The sequence below is a fragment of the Panthera pardus genome, unplaced genomic scaffold, assembly GCF_024362965.1.
Source record: "Panthera pardus isolate Hobbes unplaced genomic scaffold, ASM2436296v1 HiC_scaffold_15, whole genome shotgun sequence".
Lineage (NCBI taxonomy): Eukaryota > Metazoa > Chordata > Mammalia > Carnivora > Felidae > Panthera > Panthera pardus.
Genome location: NW_026526710.1, coordinates 32662719 through 32682877, shown reverse-complemented (window position 1 = coordinate 32682877; position 20159 = coordinate 32662719). Strand labels below are relative to the sequence as shown.

The window sequence follows — 20159 nt, the reverse complement described above, 5'->3', positions numbered from 1 at the left end:
AAATAAACAAATGAAACTGCACCTACCTAAAAAGCTTCTGCATGGGGAGGGAACCCATCAACAAAATGAAGACAACCTACTGAATGGGAGAAGATATATGCCAACAGTACACCCAATAAGGGGTTAATATCCAAAATATATTTAACAAAATTCACACAACCTACACCAAAACCCCCAAACAAATCCAATTAAAAAATGGGCAGAAAACCTCAATAGATATTTTCCCAAAGAAGACATCCAGATGGCCAACAGACACATGAAAAGATGTTTAATATCACTAGTCATCAGGGAAATGCAAATCGAAACCACAATGAGATAATATCTCACACTAGCCAAAATGGCCAGTATCAAGAATACATGAAATAGCCAGTGCCGGTGAGGTTGTAGAGAAAAGGGAGTCCTTGTGCACTCCTGGTGGGAACATAAACTGGTGCAGCCACTATGGAAAAAGTATGGAGGTTCCTCAAAAAACTAAAAATAGAACTACCATATCAGCCTGCATTTCCACTTCTAAGTATTTATGTGAAGAAAACCAAACGTTAACTCAAAAAGTGATATGTGCTCCTATGTTTATTGCAGCATTATGTACAGTAGTCAAGATATGGAAGCAGCCCAAGTGCCCATTAACAGATGAATAAAGAAGATGTGGCACATATATATAAAGTGGAATATTACTCACTCATAAAAAGATTGAAATCTTGCCATTTGCAACAACAGGGACCTAGAACATATTATGCTGAATTAAATAAGTCAGAGAAAAAATAAATACCACATAATTGCACTCACGTGTGGAATCTAAACAAACAAAACTAAACAGAAACAGACTCATAAATACAGAGAAAAAAACTGATGGTTGCTAAGGGGGAAGGGATTGGGGGGTGGGTGAAATAAGTAAAGAGGATTAAGAGGTACAAATTTCTAGTTATAACACAGGTCATGAGGATATCAAGTACAGCATAGGGAATATAGTCAATAATACTTTAATAACTTTGTATGGTGACAGATGGTGACTACACTTACAATGATCACTCTGTAGTATATATAAATGTCAAATCACTACAATGTATACATGTGTCAACTATAATTAATGTAAATAAATGTAAGTAAATAAATGAATAGAAAGAAAGTAAAAGAAAGTAGGGAGGGAGAGAGGGAGAGATAGAGGGAGGGAGGGAGAGAGGAAGGAAGGAAGGAAGGAAGGAAGGAAGGAAGGAAGGAAGGAAGAAATGAAAACATTTGGAAAACTCTAATCACATTAATTTTAGCACAATTTCAGGTTTTGTAATCCTTAATAAATCACATAATTCCATGTAAAAATGATAATCTATAGACTGTGATATCATTTCCTGACAGCAGCCAGCACCAGTTCAGGACATACTTTGGGGCTAGGTAGTTTTTAAAGTATTGTGTGCATTTATCTCATTTATCATTATACATTTTTGACATAGGCACATAATATTATTATCTCCATTTCCTAGATGAGGAAACAGGCATAGACAGTCAGTCACACAGCTATGTGAGCAGTAAAACTGAGATTCAAATCCAAGCACTCTGACTCCAGGTTCCACATTTCTAACTGATAGACTATATTGCCTCTAGAACCTGAATTTTGAGATCTTAGGCTTTTCAGGAGGATGTATGCAACTCACTAACTAGCAGTCTGCAAGTCACTGAACTTTGATGAGAGATCAAATGCAATGGACCTGGGAGGGAGCAGGCAGGGGTCAGAGATAGATTTTGGAGAAATTAAGTTAGAGGATCAATAAGACTTGGTGACTGATTGTACATGGGGTGTGGGGTGTTGGAAGGGTTGGGGGGGGGGGCAAGTCCAGGATGACTCTGCTTAAGAAGTAGGAACTTTGAAAGCAAGTAGGAACTATAGTAGAAAAGCAAGATTTTTGGCTTGGGATGGAGTTCAGTTTGATCCATAGACTTTGGGATATTTATGAGACACTCAGTTTGAGAAGCTGGTTAAGGAGTTTGACAAGGGAGCAGGTAATGGATGAGATGGAGTGGAGTCAAGAGAGGGTGTCCCTGTCCCTGGAATGCTGACCCATTCCTACTTACACTGAGACCATTCCTACTTGAGAAAGTTACTGTGTGAGGGATAGATGTGTGCACGTCCATGTGGGAAAAGGGGGAGGTTAACATAAAATGAGAAACATCTCCCTGACATACTGGGATGTGAAATCATGGAGAGTTAAAAGTGGAATCAGAAAACACACACACACACACACACACACACACACACAGCACAAATCCTAACACTTTTCCCCCAACCATGGTCTCTGGGTTTTACATTCTGTATGTACAGACTCCACACTTGCTAACATACTCTAAGTTAGGTAAGGACCTGCACCTTCTTAACTTTGTAGTTTTTGAAGCACCCAGCACAATGTAAAGATGTCATGTTAGCAAGTTGGGAACGCTTCTCACTTCTATAAGTTCAGGAATTCTTCTCACTCCTATAAGTTAAGGAACTACTTCAAAGATGCAATTAGTACTTGAGGGTCTAGCATCATGGGGCTGGCTCAATATAAGATAACCTCATTAACAGAATAATACGCTCGCCGTTATCCCAAGAAACCAACAGAAAAACACCAGAAGCAGTGAGGGAACAAAACAAACAAAAGAATGGAGAGCCTGCACATGTGTCTGGAACCAGCTATTAGTCATGTCAGCCTCATCTGGTAGAAAGAATCCTTCAGACAAAAGAATGAGATATTTTGGTTCAAGGTTCATTAAAATTTAGAGTGGTTAATTTCCTCTTTAACTTTAAGTAGCCAGAAAGAAAGAAATAATGAAAATACCAATATAACAGAGGACTTTTTTCAACTAATTTTTTTAATTGCTGAAATTTAAAATATCTATTTTTTTCTAAAACTTTTTGAAATATAATCTATAAAAGAAAATTAATTAAGATGGGATGTTTAAAAAAAAAAAAAAACCAAAATGCACGTCAGCTAAAATCAATGGCCCAAGTTCAATGGATTTGGACTGGGTTAAGTTTCCCAAACTAAAATGTAGAAAATAAAGATTCTCCTAGACAACACTATCAAAATAATTCCTTAATTATTATTATAACTTTTTAAAAATATAAAGCACACTCTTTTGAGGCTTAATTATGAATAATTACAGCATAGCTGTAGCACTGATTAGTCAATTCACCTATCTGATATTTAGTTTTAAAATACTCATAATGACAGGAAAAAGAACAGCATTAAGGTAGGAATTCAGGCTAAGTATTTAAAAATCAACAACAAAGAATAAAATACTTACGATATGGTATTTCCAGGGGATGCCCTGTTATGTCACACCATCCAATTGGGTGGATGTCAGGGCTGTCTGCATCCATCCAGTAGTCATATTTGTGGTCCCAGCCATCAAAATGAACCTGTTGAGTAATTAGCATTTAGTAATTAGTATTTCACTACGTCTGCATCAAAATATTAGAAATCAGGCCTGTGAAATTGAGATTGAAATTGTAACAATGATACATTACAGCTGAAACAATATTTAAAATGTGCCATCAAAGGGCATTCTAATCTAACCACTAAAGACTATTGTAGTACCAATTTTTCTGAGAAATTAAAGAAGTTGGTAAACAAAAAAATCTGTTAGAGATTGATCAGAATCTGAAGGGACAATACCAATCCATTTCCCAGGCTAAGTAATACTGTAATGCTGGCGGGAGGACACCTCTTCTACTGGATGCCTCTGAAAAATCATGTCAGACACAACAACTAGAGTCACCAATTTGACATAAGTACAAGGCTTACCCTATCGGAAAATGCATCGATTTTAGAGTGAAAGGAAGCAATAAGTTTCAAAATCCTGACAACCAAGGAGAGATGGAGCCATTGAAACAATGGAGGCACAGGAGCGGATGAAATATGCTACTAAGGTAGACAGATTAATGGCTATCTTGAGAGCTGTAAAGGACAGTGTAAACTTTCAGTAAACCTGAGGAAGAGATATGGCTCAGGTCCATAAATCCAGCAAATGGTTACCACCGTTTTGCGTCTTATCTACAAAACACGCATACACATACACATAATTCACATATACACATACATATAGGTCCAAGAATAAAAAATAAAACTCAATTTCTGAAACAATAATCACATACTTATTTCTGAAACTTACAAAACACTATGTTTTAGAAGTTTCATATCAGAATGAACAAACCAAATTATTTGGGCATGCAAAAAGAATAAATTTCATAACCTTACTTACTCTCTTACATATTTTCTGTTTCTATTAATTAAGTGAGGAATCCCTTTTCAATGCAGAAAAAAACCCACAATTTTTTGAAAATCAAAATTTGAATAAAAACAGCAAGATTGCTGGCATTGTAATAAACTAAATGAAACATCAGTCTGTTATGCAAGACATAGGACCACAAAAGAAAAAAAGGTAAAACTGTATCTAGGAAAAAGTCCAATGCTTTTTTTTCAAGATCCGTCTTTCTTCTTTAGTGGTTCTCCAAGTTTGGTTCCCTGACCATCAGCATCACCATCACCTGGACACATGTTAGAAATGCAGATTGGCAGGCCCCAACTCAACCCACTGACTCAGACACTCTAAAGGATAGGGACTCACAATTTTTAAACAAGTCCTTTAGATGTATCTAATATATGCTGAAGTTTGAGAACCAACAATTTTAGGAATAACTTTCAAGAGAATATTTCTACCAAACTTAGGCTTCTGGCTGAGACAGAGTGCCCTTTCCCAGTAGGAACTATAAAACTGGACTGAATATATGAAGGGACTGTAGACACTGGACAATAGGCACCACAGATATGTAATCCCTAAGTACACCTAGACTAGCCCCAGATGTCAGCCTGTAGTCAGTTTCCTGACAGCAGCACAGGGAGGAGAAACAGAGCAGTCATGCTGTGCTGAGGAGACACAGATGCAGTTCAGCACTGATGAAGCAGCTGGAAATCGGAGGACAGACACTAGAGAGAATAGAGCTACAGAGAAGGGGACGCCAGAAATCTCTGGGGGATTTTTGCACAACCTTGGTCAAGGACTGGACTGTACATGTGCAAGGTGAGACAAGGTGAAATGAAGAAGAGAGCATCTGATAAGAGCTGGAAGTAAAATGAAGATAGCAGAGGTCACACACACCTGGAGAGTAGAGAGACCAGAGTGCAGACATCTTAAGAATTTGACCGAGACATGCAAAAAGACCATAATTTTCTAATAAGAACCATGTCATAGAGTATTCTAGACCAGCCCTAAGAAAGGCCAAAATAAAACCTCAACAAGATTAAGAACAGCCATCAGTAATTAACTGACTGACAGAACAAACTCTACCCTTTTTAAAGGAAGACAAATGCTCCCAAATCTGAATGCTGTATCATTCTTAATGTCCAACATAACATCAAAATTTATTAGACATGCAAATAAGCAGGTGAATGTGAGCCCTGCTCATTTTTTTAAAAAAGTAGTCAATAGAAAGAGACCCTGAGATGCCCCAGATGTTGTAATTAGTAGACATGAAGTTTTTAAGTACCTATTGAAATATGTTTAATAACTTAAAGGATAAATAGTCTTGATGAGGGAACAGATAGGGAGTCTCAGCAGGGAAATGGAAACCATAAGAGATAAACAAATGGAAATTCTAGAACTGAAAAGCAAACTATTTTAAATAAAAATTTTCTGAATAGGCTTAACAGATTAGGGATGGCAGAAAAATGGGTAAGTGAACATGAAAACAGATTCATAGAAATTATTAATCTAAAGCACACAATAAAAAAATTTCAAAAATGAACAGAGGCCCAGGTACTTGTAATACAGAATTGCCTGGTCTAACACATGCAATTTGGAGTCCATAATGAGAGGAGAGACAATAAAGCAGGGATAATGGTCAAACCAGACAAAAGTTGAAGAAATAAACATCAACAAAATCTATTTTGGTCAAAAAAAGCGCGCCAATTTACAAGCTTAACAAAAACAGCAAAACACAAGCATAATAAATACAAAGGAAATCGGAACTACACAAATCATAGGCAAACCGCCAAAAATGAAAGACAAAAGAAAAAGTCTTGAAAGCAGCCACAGAAGTACAACACATTACATACAGGGAACCATGACAGGAATGTTAGCCAACTTCTCATCAGAAACAGAATAGACAAGAAGATAATGAAATGAGATCTTTAAAGCAGTGAGAAATTAAAAAAATATCAACCTAAGATTTTGTTTTACAAAAAAATTTCCCTCAAAAAGGAGTAAAATTAACTTCCAGATTAAAAAAAACAAGAAAGTATTCACTTATAGATTTGCATTGCAAGAAATATTATAGAAAGTATTTCATAAGTATTATCAGATGGAACAACAGCAATTTTGAAAATAATGAACAAATTTGGAAGACCCACTCTGATTTCTATAATTACTATAAAGCCACAGTTATGATGACAGTGTTGTTTGGGCCTAAGCATAGGCAAATACATTATTAGAACAGAAAAGATTATGTCAATGGACTCACATCTATATAGTTAAATTGCTTTTCAATAGATGTAACAAGGCCATTCAATGGGGAAAGAGCAGTAATTTCAGCAAATGATACTGGATTAAGTGGATATCCACATATGAAAAAATCCAAACCAGTTGACTTCTATGTCACCTTCCACATACAGATTAATTCGAAATAGGCTATAAACCTAAACAACCTAATCAACTCAAGAATGAAACAAGATAAAATCTTCATGATATTGGGATACTCAAAGGTTTCTTAACACACAAGCAGCATTACCCATAAAGGAATAATTTTAGAAATTCATTTTTAATCATAATAAAAAACTTCTGCTCCTCAAAATCATCATTAATATAAAGGACAACCAAACCAAGAACATTTGCAATACATTTATCTGACAAAAGAATTGGCAATCCAGTAAGTAATAGGCAAAACACTTGAGATACTCTACAGGAAAAAAAAAAAGGTTCAATGAATGGTCAAAAACTAAATAAAAAATTGTTCAACTTCACTATTCATCAAAGAGATCACATTGAGACATACTACAAAGCCAACTGTATGACTTAAATGACAGACAACATCAATTACTGGTGAGGCTGTGGAGCTCCCAGAACATTCATACAATGTCACTGGGGCTGGAAAATAGGACAATTACTTTAGAAAATGTTTTGCTACTGTATTGTAGATTTCAGATGTTCCTACTCTGTGACTCCTGGCAATTCCATCCCAAAGAGATGAAAATATAAAGCTGTGTAAACAAGTGCTCCTTGCAGTTTCATTCAAAATGCCAAACCTGACAATGACCCAAATGCCCAACAACAGTTGGATATCTATTGGAAAGCAAGGGTAGCATAGGCATGAGATGAACAGTAGTCACCAATAAAAAGGATAGACTGTTTCTACATGTATGAACATGCATCAACCAGACATCATGTAGAGAAAGAGGGAAGACACAAAACTACATGCAGTTGCTGTCAATGGGGGCTATTCTTATCTTTTACCATATTTATGTATTGCAATGTTTCAGCATTCTGGACACAGCCGAACTGCATAATACCGTCAGTACTCGAAGACTAAATATTCCAGTTGTGAAAGGCAAAAATAGCACTCTTTTTAAGACTGATGCCTGCTGCTCTGGATTTACCAACAGGAAGAAGTTTGTGTAAGTGTGTATAATGCTGTGAAGAAGAAATAGAAAATTTCCTCAAACTTTAATATTTCTTCCTAATTTCAATGTCCTTTCTCTTTTAAGTTTGCAGTGGTACTTTTTCTATTTCAAAAGCAAGGGAACCACCTCTAAGCACAAACAAGACAGGCCAAATGTTCCAGCAAGATCTTGTTACAAGGAGTTAGGTCTTTCTATTTCAGCTACTGTACCTGGACTTGGAAATCCTACTGTTGGAATTCAGGTTTATTACTAAAAAACTAAAATGACAGTATCTTTAAAATTTTTTTTCTGAAAGCAGATACAATTTTTTTATGTACTTTATTCAATGTTTTCCCTTATGTTCATTAATAAATATTAAATTACCCTTTCCGATGCTGCATATAATTACTTACAATGAAATCATGGGAATTAAAAAGAGCTCCTCCTAATCCAATGATGTGATGCCCCACTCCCCGACAAAGGCCATCTAAACATGAAAAATATAACCCAAATCTGACCCATATACATCTTTATGAAAGATATTTTCAAGTCTGTAGATCTTCATATCTCTGAAGTTGAAAACCCAATTTTAAGAATTGCAACTAGATGGTCAAGTTAATAAAGGAGACTGGCATCTTAAGAATATTTACAGAGTCCTTTCATAAAGGAAAGAATTATTTTGGAAACCAAATCATCTCCATTTCATATTTACAATTTTTAAATATTTGGGTTTGTATAAAGCTGAATAGAAATATGGACACTTCTCGCTCAGATTATGACAAACTGGAAAACAGAGGTCAGATAACTGAATCAAACACTGTCTCAAGCTCTTACCTTTAAATGGGTAGTGATACTTCCTGATGGTATTAACATCATCTGCATTAGTGATTAATGACTGGCAAAATAACTTGGACGTTTAAGAATTAGATCACCCTATTAAAAAACAAGGATACACTCCTGAGTGTAAATATAAAGCTGTTGATTGTCTGGACTGGCAAGGTCTTTCTTGCTTTGCCTTATCATTACTGTCCCTCAGCCCTGGAGCCTTGCCACTAGGCCTCAGCTGTCTTTGATGCCACCATGACTGTTAGCACCATGGCTTCCACCCTGTCAGACCTCAAAAGCCATCAGCGGAATGAGATGCATGGCAGTAATCATCACTCGTCGCTGTTCCTTAGGGCAGCTGGAAAATAAACTGTTATTTATCTAGGAACACTGGAGCTAAATTTAATGCTCAATCACAACAATTTTATTAGCCTAAGTGATATTATTATGCTTGTTTGCTTCTGCTATATGGTTTTTAAATTTGTAATTTCCACTTTAATGGGCTTACTGGATGTGTGTATTTTATTGTCAAAGGCCTCAAATCTATTTTAAAGGCTTATGGTGAACAAATTATAAGCATGTAGATGATGTTAATTTATTTAGAAAAAGGCTTCACTGTACCTGAACTCTTCTCCTTTAATTGAATACATTTTCAGATAACTAGACTTAACATTAAATTTCATTCTAGAAAAAAAAAACTGGGTTTTCATATATTATTCCTGATATCTATTACTCATAACTACTGGTGCTAATAAGGCTACAGTAAATCTCACTTCCTGTGATGCAGAGCTCTATTGTTGGACGGTGTGGCGGATGAAGAAATAGTAATGAGACTAGACATATGTTCCACTGCAGGACAAGCATGCTCACATAATGCCTTCACAAAATACCACCATCATCTAAGAGCAAGAGCGCTGAGTATAGCAGGGGGCTCACTTTTACCGTATGTTTACATAGTCCAAACACAGCTATAAAATACATACATTTTCACTGAACGTCTACAGTATACTGTTTTCACACATTCTGAAAAGGAACCTTTTAAGAGGTTTGCCGAGATCGTACCACCAGTAAATGGCAGAACCAGACTTCAGCTGAGAACAGTTTATTGAGAGAACCGTACAAGAATACAAATGGTGGGGATATTTGGGATTACTATAACTAAGAATCTACTGTAGCAGAGTTAAATTACATTTTTAAAGTATAAAAAGACATTTTCATAATGAAAACAAATTAACATGGAATAATACAGGGTGCAGTCCAGAACTACCTACACTTTTGCACATTAAATATTAATTCCCCACTGAGCCAATCTGCCTACAGGTCTTCTGGGCAAGAACAGGGAGGGAGGGAACATGAAGAAAAGGAATTATAACAGACAAGTGTATACACTCTGAAAATTAGTCTCACACATTATTATCTCCATGCTACATAAGAAGCTAGTGAGATACATAGGGATTAGGAAATGTGGCCAACATCTCCAAGTCATTGATTGTGATTTGAAACTCTCCCTCTCCCCCAAGGCCATGAGCCTGAACTGCCACTGAGTAGTGTTGGGACTGGCAGCCTCTGCATATTCCTTTCCAGGGCAATCACAGCCACTCTTGGTAAATTACCTCAATTCCCTTTCCCTGCTAATCTCTCCCTAAACCCTTCTGCTCTTTCACAAATACAATTGCTTCCACTTTCCTTCCAGTTCATTCCTATAATAAGCACTACAAAGACATGTAATCATTAAATTGAAAAATTAACAGCTTCACTATAGCAAGTCGAAAATACCTTTCATTTTTTTAAGGCCACTACCCAAATTCAGCATATTTCCTGGACAATGGTTTTCAAAATTTAGTAAGCAAAATACCAATTGTCTCCTGCTCTATTGGAACTCTAATTCAGGGGGCGGAGGATGTCAGGAACGATACCTGGAAATTGTATTTTTTTAATCACACATCATAGATTACCTGTTGAAGGTGGTTTTTGGATAAACTTTTTGAAATGCTTCCTTAGGGTATCCCCATGGCAACAAGGTTGTTAATCAACTGAACTTGCCATCAAACTCACAGTTACATCTAAAGCAATGAAGAATAACTTATTTTTAAAAACAGTCACAAATCCCTTTTAATTCTGTAGAACAAGTCCAAGAGAGACCTGGTTGAAGGCCTAATGCAGAGAACATTCAACTCCAAATGTTTCCATTTGTGATAAATATGTCTGCATAAGTTTCCATTTCTCTATTTCTATGGTTACTGTTATAACAAATACAATTAGTTTTTCCCATAAGATATATTTTCCCCATAAGAGTCCTACAAGAAATAAAAACGCCAAATTTCCAACAGAATCCCTGGGGCTTTAATTCTTGTTAAGAAATCTAAATATTTCATCAGAGTTAGGCATAATAATAGCCACATTCAGGGTTCTGTGGCCACATGTCTGTGGGTAATATCTTAGGAAGAAAAACCTCCTTCATTAGCAGTGTGAGGACACACAATCTCCAAATCAGTTTATGGTTATAACTAACATAAATGCCTTTATAAGTAAGCTCTGTCATGAGATTTAAAAGTGTTAAGCACTGAACTGACATACGCCACACATCCATTGTTAACACAAAGGCCATTTCCTTTCTGATATTCACCAGGCTGCTCCCTTCCCCTTCTGTTCAGGACACCAGCCCTCACAGTGGATGCTGTTTCAACACATACTCTCCATTTGTCTTGAAATTCCAAATTTCTACTTTGGATATGGTATCAAACCATCAAGGTTTTTCTACTAAATCACAAATTATTCATACTCATTCTTCACAAACCACCAACTCAAAAAGGGCTTTAGCTGCTTATGTTAAAAGAAGACAGGACTTCTAAATATGAATAGTAAGACATAAGGCATGTGAAAGCCAAGAAAAGCTGGTTATATCTTGAGGGACCACATAATTTATTATACAAATGGGACATTTTTGAGAGTAAAAGGGAGCACTATTGATTACACAATTACAACAGGCATAATGTAGGACTATCCCAGGTAAACCAAAATATATAATTACCCTTGGTAGTCAAAGGATGATTGCTATAAATAAATAGTTCCAAAATACCCCACCAATGGCGAAGAGGATCTATTACACAATTATAATATGAAAAAAATTCACCAGGTAGTATAAAGGTGCAAAATTTTCACTGATAGGAATTTACTGTATAGACATTCATATAGGGAACACTGAATAACACAATGGACAGTATAATATAAGGCATAAATAATGATTTATATACCTACCTAATATCTACATGGGTATTATTAGCCAAATGGAAATTTATATATAAACACACACTTGCAGCTATGCTTATGAACTGAATGTATCGTGAGCACTATTTCTAAATCTTTGAAGCCATTGGTGGGCTACAGATTTTTTCTATCCATTCTTATAATTTGTTTATTAGTACAAGATCAACTTCACTGGTAGCAAGTTCTAAATTACTTTTATAAATGACAGAATTTTTATCACAAATCGGTGTTAGATTTTGTCAAATGCTTTTTCTGCATCTATTAACACAATTATGTGATTTTTTTAGGCTCTTGATACGATAGATTACATTAATTAATTTCTGAATATTGAACCAGCCTTGCCTATCTTGGATTAACCTACTTAAGTGGGCATGGTGTATAATTCATTTTATACATTGCTGAATTCAATGTGCTAATATTTTGTTGAGAATATTTGCATCTATGTTCATGGCAGATACTGGTCTATGGTTTCCTTTTCTAGTAATGTTTTTGTGTGGTTTTGAATTTAGGTAATTGCTGGCCTCACACAGTAAGTTAGGAAGTATTTCCTCTCCTTCTATCCTATGAAAAAGATTATAGAGAATTGGTATAATTTCTTCCCTAAATGTCTGATAGAATTCACCAGTTATAAATCATGTGGGCCTGGTGCTTTTTCTTTGGGAGATTATTAATTATTGACTCAATTTTCTTAATAGAGGCCTATTCATAGTGTATATTTCTTTTTTTGTGAGTTTTGGCAGATTGCGTCTTTCAAAGAATTGGTCCACTTCATCTAGGTAATCAAATTTATGGGCAGAGTTGTTTACAATATTCCATCATTACCCTTTTAACATCCATAGGATCCATAGTGATGTCACCTCTTTTACTTCTGATATCAGTAATTTGTGTCCTCTCTATTTTTTCTTAGTTAGCCTGGTTAGAGGATTATAAATTTTATTTACCTCAGAGAACCATGTTTTGGTTTCCTGGATCTCTGCTGAATTCCTGTTTTTAATGTCACTGACTTTTGCTCTCATTCTTCTTATTTATTTTCTTCTGTTTACTTTGGATTTAACTTACTCTTTCTCTAGTTTCCTAAGGTGGATATTTAGATTACTGATTGATTTAGATCTTTATTTTCTGATATATGCATTCAATGCTATCAATTTTCTTCTAAGCACTATTTTTGCTGCATCCCACAAATTTTGGTAAGTATGTTTTCATTTTTATTTAGTTCAAAATATTTTTTTTAATTTCTCTTGAGATCTCTTCTTTGAACCATGAATTACTTAGAAGAGTATTATTTCATCTCCATGTATTTTTGGATTTTCCAGTTATTTTTCTGTTTTTGATTTTTAGTTTAATTCCATGGTGGTCTGAAAGCAGACACTGTATGTTTTATACATTTTAAAAAATCTGTTAAGGTATGTTTTATGAGTCAGAATGTGGTCAGTGTTGGTGAATGTTCCATGTGAGTTTGAAAAAAAATTTGTATTCTGCTGTTGTTGAATGAAAAGTGTATATAGCCAATTGATGGTTTTGTGGAGTTCGACTAGATCCTTACTGATTTTCTGCCTGCTGGATCTGTCCACTTCTTAGAGAGGGGTGCTGAGCTCTCCAACTGTGATGGTGATTCATCTATTTCTCCTTGCAATTCTATCAACTGTTGCCTCATGTAGCTTGAGGATCTGTTCTTAGGTAAATACACATTAAGAATTATTATGTTTTCTTGGAGAACTGACCACTTTATCATTATCTAATGCCCTTCTTTATCCCTGATAACTTCTCTTACTTTGAAGTCAGCTCTGCTTATAATTAATACAGCTACACTGTATTATTTTTATTTTTGACTAGTGTTAGGTATATTTTTCTCCATGCATTTTACTTTTAATCTATATGCATTCTTATATTTAAAGTGGATTTCTTGGAGAGAACATATATTTGGGACATGTATTTTTATACACTCTGACAATCTTTGTCCTAATTGGTGATTTTAGACCATTGACATTCAAAATAATTATTGATATACTTGGATTAATATCTACCATATTCACTGTTTTATGTTGCTGTCTTTTTTTTTGTTTCTATTTTTTGTCTTCCACTTTTTTTCTGCTTTCATGGTTTTTTTTTTTTACTTTTTAAAAAATGTTTATTTATTTTCAGAGAGAGCACAAATAGGGGAGGGGCAGACAGAGAGGGAGACAGAGGATCCAAAGTGGGCTCTGTGCTGTAGCAGAGAGCCCAGTGCAGTGCTGGATCTCATGAACATGAGATCATGAACATGAAAGGAGATTCCATTTTCTCCTTTCTTAGCACAAATTATACTCTTTTCTTTTAAATTTATTTTAATGGTTGACCTACAGTTTACAATATACATTTACAACTAACTGAAAGTCCACTTTCAAATAATACCATACCATTTCACGGTCATGTGAGTGCCTTATAATAACAAAATAATACTAATTCCTTTCTCCTGGCTCTGATATCACTGCTGTCATTCAGTGAACGTATATAAGCATACATAAACATATACATACATATAAATATATATGTAATATACATAAATAAATATAATGGAAAACGTGTTCCTCTTATTATTTTGAACTGTGATCTGTTAGATTGATTAAGAATAAAAATAAAAATTTTTACTTTCTCCTCATTTATTCCTTCAATGCTCTTTCTTTCTTTCTGTAAAGCCAAGTTTCTTCTCTGTAAAGAATTTTTTCTAACATTCTTGCAAAGCAGGTACACTAGCAGCAATTTCTTTCACTTATTGTTTGTCTGGGAAGTCTTTTTTTTCCTTCTCTTTTTTTTAGCTTAATTTCACAGGGTAGAGAATTCTAGGTTGGTGTTTTGTTTTGTTTTTTTTTTCTCTCAACACTTTAAATATTACTCCATTCTCTTCTTGCTTGCATGGTTTCTGAGGATAAGTCAGAAGTAATTCTTATCTTGGTTCCTCTATTGGTAAGGTATCCCTCTTCCCTGGCTTCTTTCAGGAATTTATCTTCGACGTTCTATCATTTTCAATACAGTATGCCTATGTGCAGGGTTTTTTTGGCATTTATTCTGCTTGGTGTTCTTGGTGCTTCTTCAATCAGTGGTTTGGTGTTCTACATTAATTTGGTAAAATTCTTAATCCTTATTGCTTCAAATATTTCTACTGTTCCTTTCTCTCTGTTTCCTCCTTCTGGTATTCTCATTACATAAATGTTACTCCTTCTGTAGTTGTCCCACAGTCCTTAGATGTTTTGTTGTTGTCGTTGTTGTTTTTTAATGTTTATTTATTTTGAGAGGGAAAGAGAGTGTGAGCAGAGGAGGGGCAAAGAGAGAGGGAAAGAGAATCCCAAGCAGCCTCTGTGCTGTCAGCATGAAGCCCCACACAGGGCATGCTCTCATGAACCATGAGACCATTACTCAAGCTGAAATCAAGAGTCAGATACTTAATCAACTGAGCTACCCGGGTGCCTCTCTGTTGTTTTTGGGTTTTTGTTGTTGTTGTTGTTGTTTTTGTCTTCATTCTCTTCACTTTTCAATTTTAGAAATTTCTATTAAAACATCCTCTAGGGGCTCCTGGGTGGCTCAATCAGTTAAGTGTCCAGCTCTTGATTTCAGCTCAGGTCACGATCTCACAGTTTGTGGGTTCGAGTCCCACATCTGGCTCACTGGCAGCATGAAGCCTGCTTGGGATTCTCTCTTCTCTCTGCCCCTCCCCTGCTCATGCTCTCTCTCTCTCAAAATAAATAATTAAAACTTAAAAAAAAAGACAATGACCAGTCTAAGAAGCCCATCAAAGGCATTCTACATTTTTGCTATGGTGTCTTTCATCTCTAGCATTTCTTTTTGGTTCTTTCTGAGGATTTCCATCTCTCTGCTTCTGTTTCCTTGTTGTTCTTGCACACTGTCTACTTTATCCATTAGAACCCTTAGCATATTAATAATAGTGGTTTTCAACTTCCAGTCTGATAAGCCCTGCCATGTCTGGTTCTGATGCTTGCTCTGTGTCTTCAATTTTTTTTTTCCTTTTGGTATGCCTTACAAATTTTTCTTGATAGTCAGACATGCTATATCAAGTAAAAAGAAAAACTATAAACAGGCCTTTACTAATGTGGCAGTAAGGTGTTGAGGAAGGGTATGCAACCCAGAGAGCTGTGATTAGGTCTCAGTTTTTGAGTGAGCCTCTGGCCTGTGACCGTCACAAGTGTTTCTCAGTTTTGTTCTCCTCCCTCAGTGGGACTGATAGAGCAGGGTAGAGTTAGGTATTTCCCTTCCCCTCAAGTCAGTTAGGTTCTTGTAATACCTTAGCAGGTTAGGCTCTGGTTAACTGGTTTCCCTCACCTGAGAACAGGCCTTGCTAAGAACTGAGTGCTCTGGCATATTTCAAAAGGGTTTCTTTTCCCCTCACGCTGCTGGATGTATGAGAGGATTTTTATCCAGTATTTACTGTAATTGAGCTCCTATTAGAACCTGGTCAACCTCCTAGAGGTAACTTTCACAATTTAACTCTGAGTTGTCCATACAGGTTTTCCTACTGTTCAGCAGGTCACACTCCCTGTACTCCCATCATCTCTCCAATCTGGGGACAACAGTTTGCCCTGCGTCCTCTTCTCACTTTTGGATCCAAGAAGAGTTGTTGATTATCCAGTCTGTTCAGCTTTCTACTTGTTGATAGGACAGAGTGTCAACTTTCAAGCTCCTCACCTACAGAACTGGAAGCCAGAGGCACCGTCTCATTTTTTTTGGTCACCAGTACCAGATAATATCTGGAGCATATTTGTTGAAGTGTTGTAACACTGTTTGTTGGGCAAATGAATAAGCTAGCAAATGTGCAGACTCAAGTATGTCTCTTCAAGTTATGTAAACACTGCTGAAAAAATACATCTAAAGGATGTACTTAAGTTTAACCAAAACCTACTGATTTATCCATTTATTTTACAGATCTATCTTCTGAACTACCAACACTTTTTTCCTTTCAAGTAATATGACATTGAAACATGTGAAAGTGACTGACATGTTTTTAAGCCGTTTATTCTTTAGACAAAACTGGACAAACATTCCTCTCAGTAGAATGACTGATGTGTTGCGGGTAAACACAAATTTTGTTCTAAGTAAAATCATGGCCTGTCTACATGGAGAGGACGAATGGAGTGAAGAGTGTGCACGACCAGGAGGTAGGGGTGGAGAGCGAGCCCACACAGCCCGAGGGGTGGAGAGTGAGGACCCCACACAGAGGTCAAGAAGTTGCAAAACAAGTCTATGCTTAGAGTCACAGGATAAACACCCTAACAAGTAGCTAAAATTAATACAATCAGTGGTCTCTGCAGTGGGGAAAATGCGGGAGAGGGTGGTCTTTGGACAACTATTTCATAATAAAACTTGTTAGAACTGCTTTTTGCATTTTGTGTGAGTGTAACTTGGATAAAAATAAAAACAATTTTTAATACTGGCAACCTAGTTAATGGCTGTGCCGTTGCTGAATAAGGAATACAGGAAAAAGGGTTTTGATTTTTGATTTGTTTGATTTATTTTTGTTGAAGTGGGAATGTAATGAATTCCATTTCGATCATATTAAATTTGAGTGCCTGGCATATTCAAGTGCAAACATCTTGCAGACAAATGAAATTAGTTCCTAGATCTTGGCTGAGAGAGATGAGGCACAGACTGAGGAGTCATAAACACAGAGGTGGCAGGTGAAGCTATGGGATGTATATGCTGACAGAAAAAACAAAGTGAGAATGGATAGAGAAAGAAACAGTGCTGGATGGAATATTCTCTTGTCTTCCCTCTAGATCCACCTTGTGCAGAGGACACGGACCTTTGCGGGTGACATCAATGTCCCTTACCTTCAGGTTTCTGGTTAGGTTTTGGCGAATGGGAAGTGTCATTAGAGTGTAGGAAGACAGGCAGAGAGAAGGGGTGGGTGCTTATTCCTGGGCCTCCTTCCCTTGCTGGAGTGCAGTTTGGCAGGGGCTGCTCCCTCCTTAAGGCCATAACCCTGCCCTGGGGCCTCTCCTGCAGCTCCAGCTGTGCTCAGCCCCACACCTCACTGCTTTCTCTCAACCCTGGCCAAGGCGCCATAAATAGCCCTCTACTAAAGTGTACGAAATACAAATAAATAAATAAAGTGTATGAAGTGCCATCTATTTCCAGCAGAATCCTGACGGATACATGTCTACAAAGCAATCTTGAGGAATTCTATTTAAAAGTTGGCACAGTTAAAAAAAAAAAAAAGTTAGCAGAGCAACAAGAAGCAATAAAGAAGCCTCAGGGTAAGAAGGTAGAAAATCAAGCCAGAATGATAAGAAGAAGTGGAGGGAAGGCTGTTTCACAAAGGCAGGTATGGTCAACTGTGCCATGGGCACAGAAAAGCACAAGGAGAATTTAAAATGCCTATGGTTAGCAACAGCAGGTGCGGCAAGGTGACAGAGTCTTGGCGGGCTCGATCTGAAGAGTGAACAGGTGAGAAGAAGGGAAAGGAACGTAACACACACTTGGAACAATTCTGGTAGCAATGGTAAGCACCATGGCAGAGTGTCCTCAGGAGAATGTGGTTAGGACCGCAGAGATTTGATTGTAGGCTAACAGGAAGACCCTGCAGAGAATGACGGTGGAAATGAAGAGATAGGGTGGAAATGGGGAAAAAAGAAACAGTATCAGAAAAGAGATTCCTTTTTTTCCCCCAATGTTTATTTATTTTTGACAGAGAGAGACAGAGCATGAGCGGGGGAGGGGCGGAGAGAGAGGGAGACACAGAATCTGAAGGAAATTCCAAGCCCTAAGATGTCGATCCAAGGCCTGACGTGGGGCTCAAACCCACAAACCATGAGATCATGACCTGAGCCGAAGTCAGAAGCTCAACTGACTGAGCCCCACGCACCCCAGAAAAGAGATTCTGAGGCACATGAGACAAATGAAGAATGGCGAAGGTGGAGGGATTAGAAGTTGAGGACTAAACATGAGGTGGCCATTAGCTGCTCAGGGAAACCCAAGGTAAGGTCATCAGTTGAGGTGAAGGTGGTACAAGACTGGAAAGGCAAGTTGGGATGGCAAATGACAACTGACAAAGGCGCTGTTCTTTCAGCGGATGCTTGCTCCCTAGGATGGGTAAAGGTCTGAAGAAGGGCAGAGTACACACACACAGGGAGGAAGGCCAAAGCCCTCACGGCCGCATCCCTACGTGATGCACTTGCAGTCTGCTCCAGATGGGGGGGTCTGGGGGCGGCTGGCAGACCTGGAAGGTGGGTGAGGGGAGTGGGGGGCGGGCATTGGGGTCTGGGTAGGGGAGCAGAGCAAGAAGCAAAGGGGAGCGAGAAAACTCCGCTCAGAAACTGATTCTGGAATTTAAAATCTTAAAAGAGGAAGCTGTTATGTGTGGTGCCATAGCCCAAATGTGTGGGGCTGGGAGCCAGAAGCAGAAAAGACATGACACCTGAGATCCTGGCGTCAATAATCCTTGTTTCCTCTGCTCCAACCTGGGTTATGATGACGTGGGTGAGAACAGCATAACTGCCTATTCACACTCAGAATAAATGCTTGTAAGACCTACATGCTTATTTTTAGCAAATATACCTGAGGTCTCATTTTTAATGGTTTGTTTAGTCTCTTTTTACAGAAAAAGAATCTTGTATTATACTCTAACATTACTCAATTCAAAGGATTTAATATAAAAAGTCAAATCATGATAGATGAAGATCCTGGCTCTATTTCAACAATAGTATCTATTTTCAGTAGGCTTTATTTACATACTGATTATATTCATGTCCTGTGAAGTACACCCAGTCATTAAAATAAATGTATATTGCTTCTAAACAACAAGGAGATAGAGCTCACAACAGTTATGAATTTAAAATTCTCTACAAATTGCTTGTATTTACACGTGCTGTACTCTCTGAAACAGGTAATTCATCCAGTTGACTGCAGGAGCCTTCTCTTTTCACGTATAACTGAGTAATTATCTCAACCAGAACAATGCATTCTGAAAATGGATTAAATTTCTGGAGAAAAAATGTTCAAGCCAGTGAATAACTTTAAAGCAACAGAGGAGAATGAATGTTTGTAATTAGCATGTTTGCTCATGTGTTCCCATATTTTTTTTCATAATTCAATATCAGAAGTCTAAATTATTTCTGTTGAAAATATATTTCTTGTCCAGAGGGCTCCTGCTACAGGAAAAACAAAAACAAAACTATTTACAACCTGGCTTCTGCCTCTAAAACTTTGCATGACAGCTAAACGGAGTGTAAATTATAAGTATCATGCAAAGATATAATCATCTAGGACTAGTTTTCTACTTCATTTTAAACAAAATTTAAAACATCATTATTGTTCAGCCAGAAACTATTTCTAATATTTTGTTTACATATGTTCCTGAATATTTATGCTTATCCATTTCTTCTCTGCCTTTTCTACCCTGAAAGCCTTTCTACCCTTCTCTTCCACTTTTCTACCCTGAAAGCCTAGAGC

At 37.0% G+C, this 20159-nt stretch overlaps 1 protein-coding gene across 3 annotated transcripts in view; it reads right to left on the bottom strand.

Moving 5' to 3' along the window:
• Positions 1–20159, bottom strand: part of L3MBTL4 (L3MBTL histone methyl-lysine binding protein 4) — a 442113-nt gene that overhangs the window by 189820 nt on the left and 232134 nt on the right. For all 3 annotated transcript variants that reach the window (XM_019418424.2, XM_019418426.2, XM_019418425.2), the window contains exon 13: positions 3280–3394. In XM_019418424.2, coding sequence (XP_019273969.2) covers positions 3280–3394 — 115 coding nt within the window. The remainder of the gene's footprint in view (positions 1–3279; positions 3395–20159) is intronic.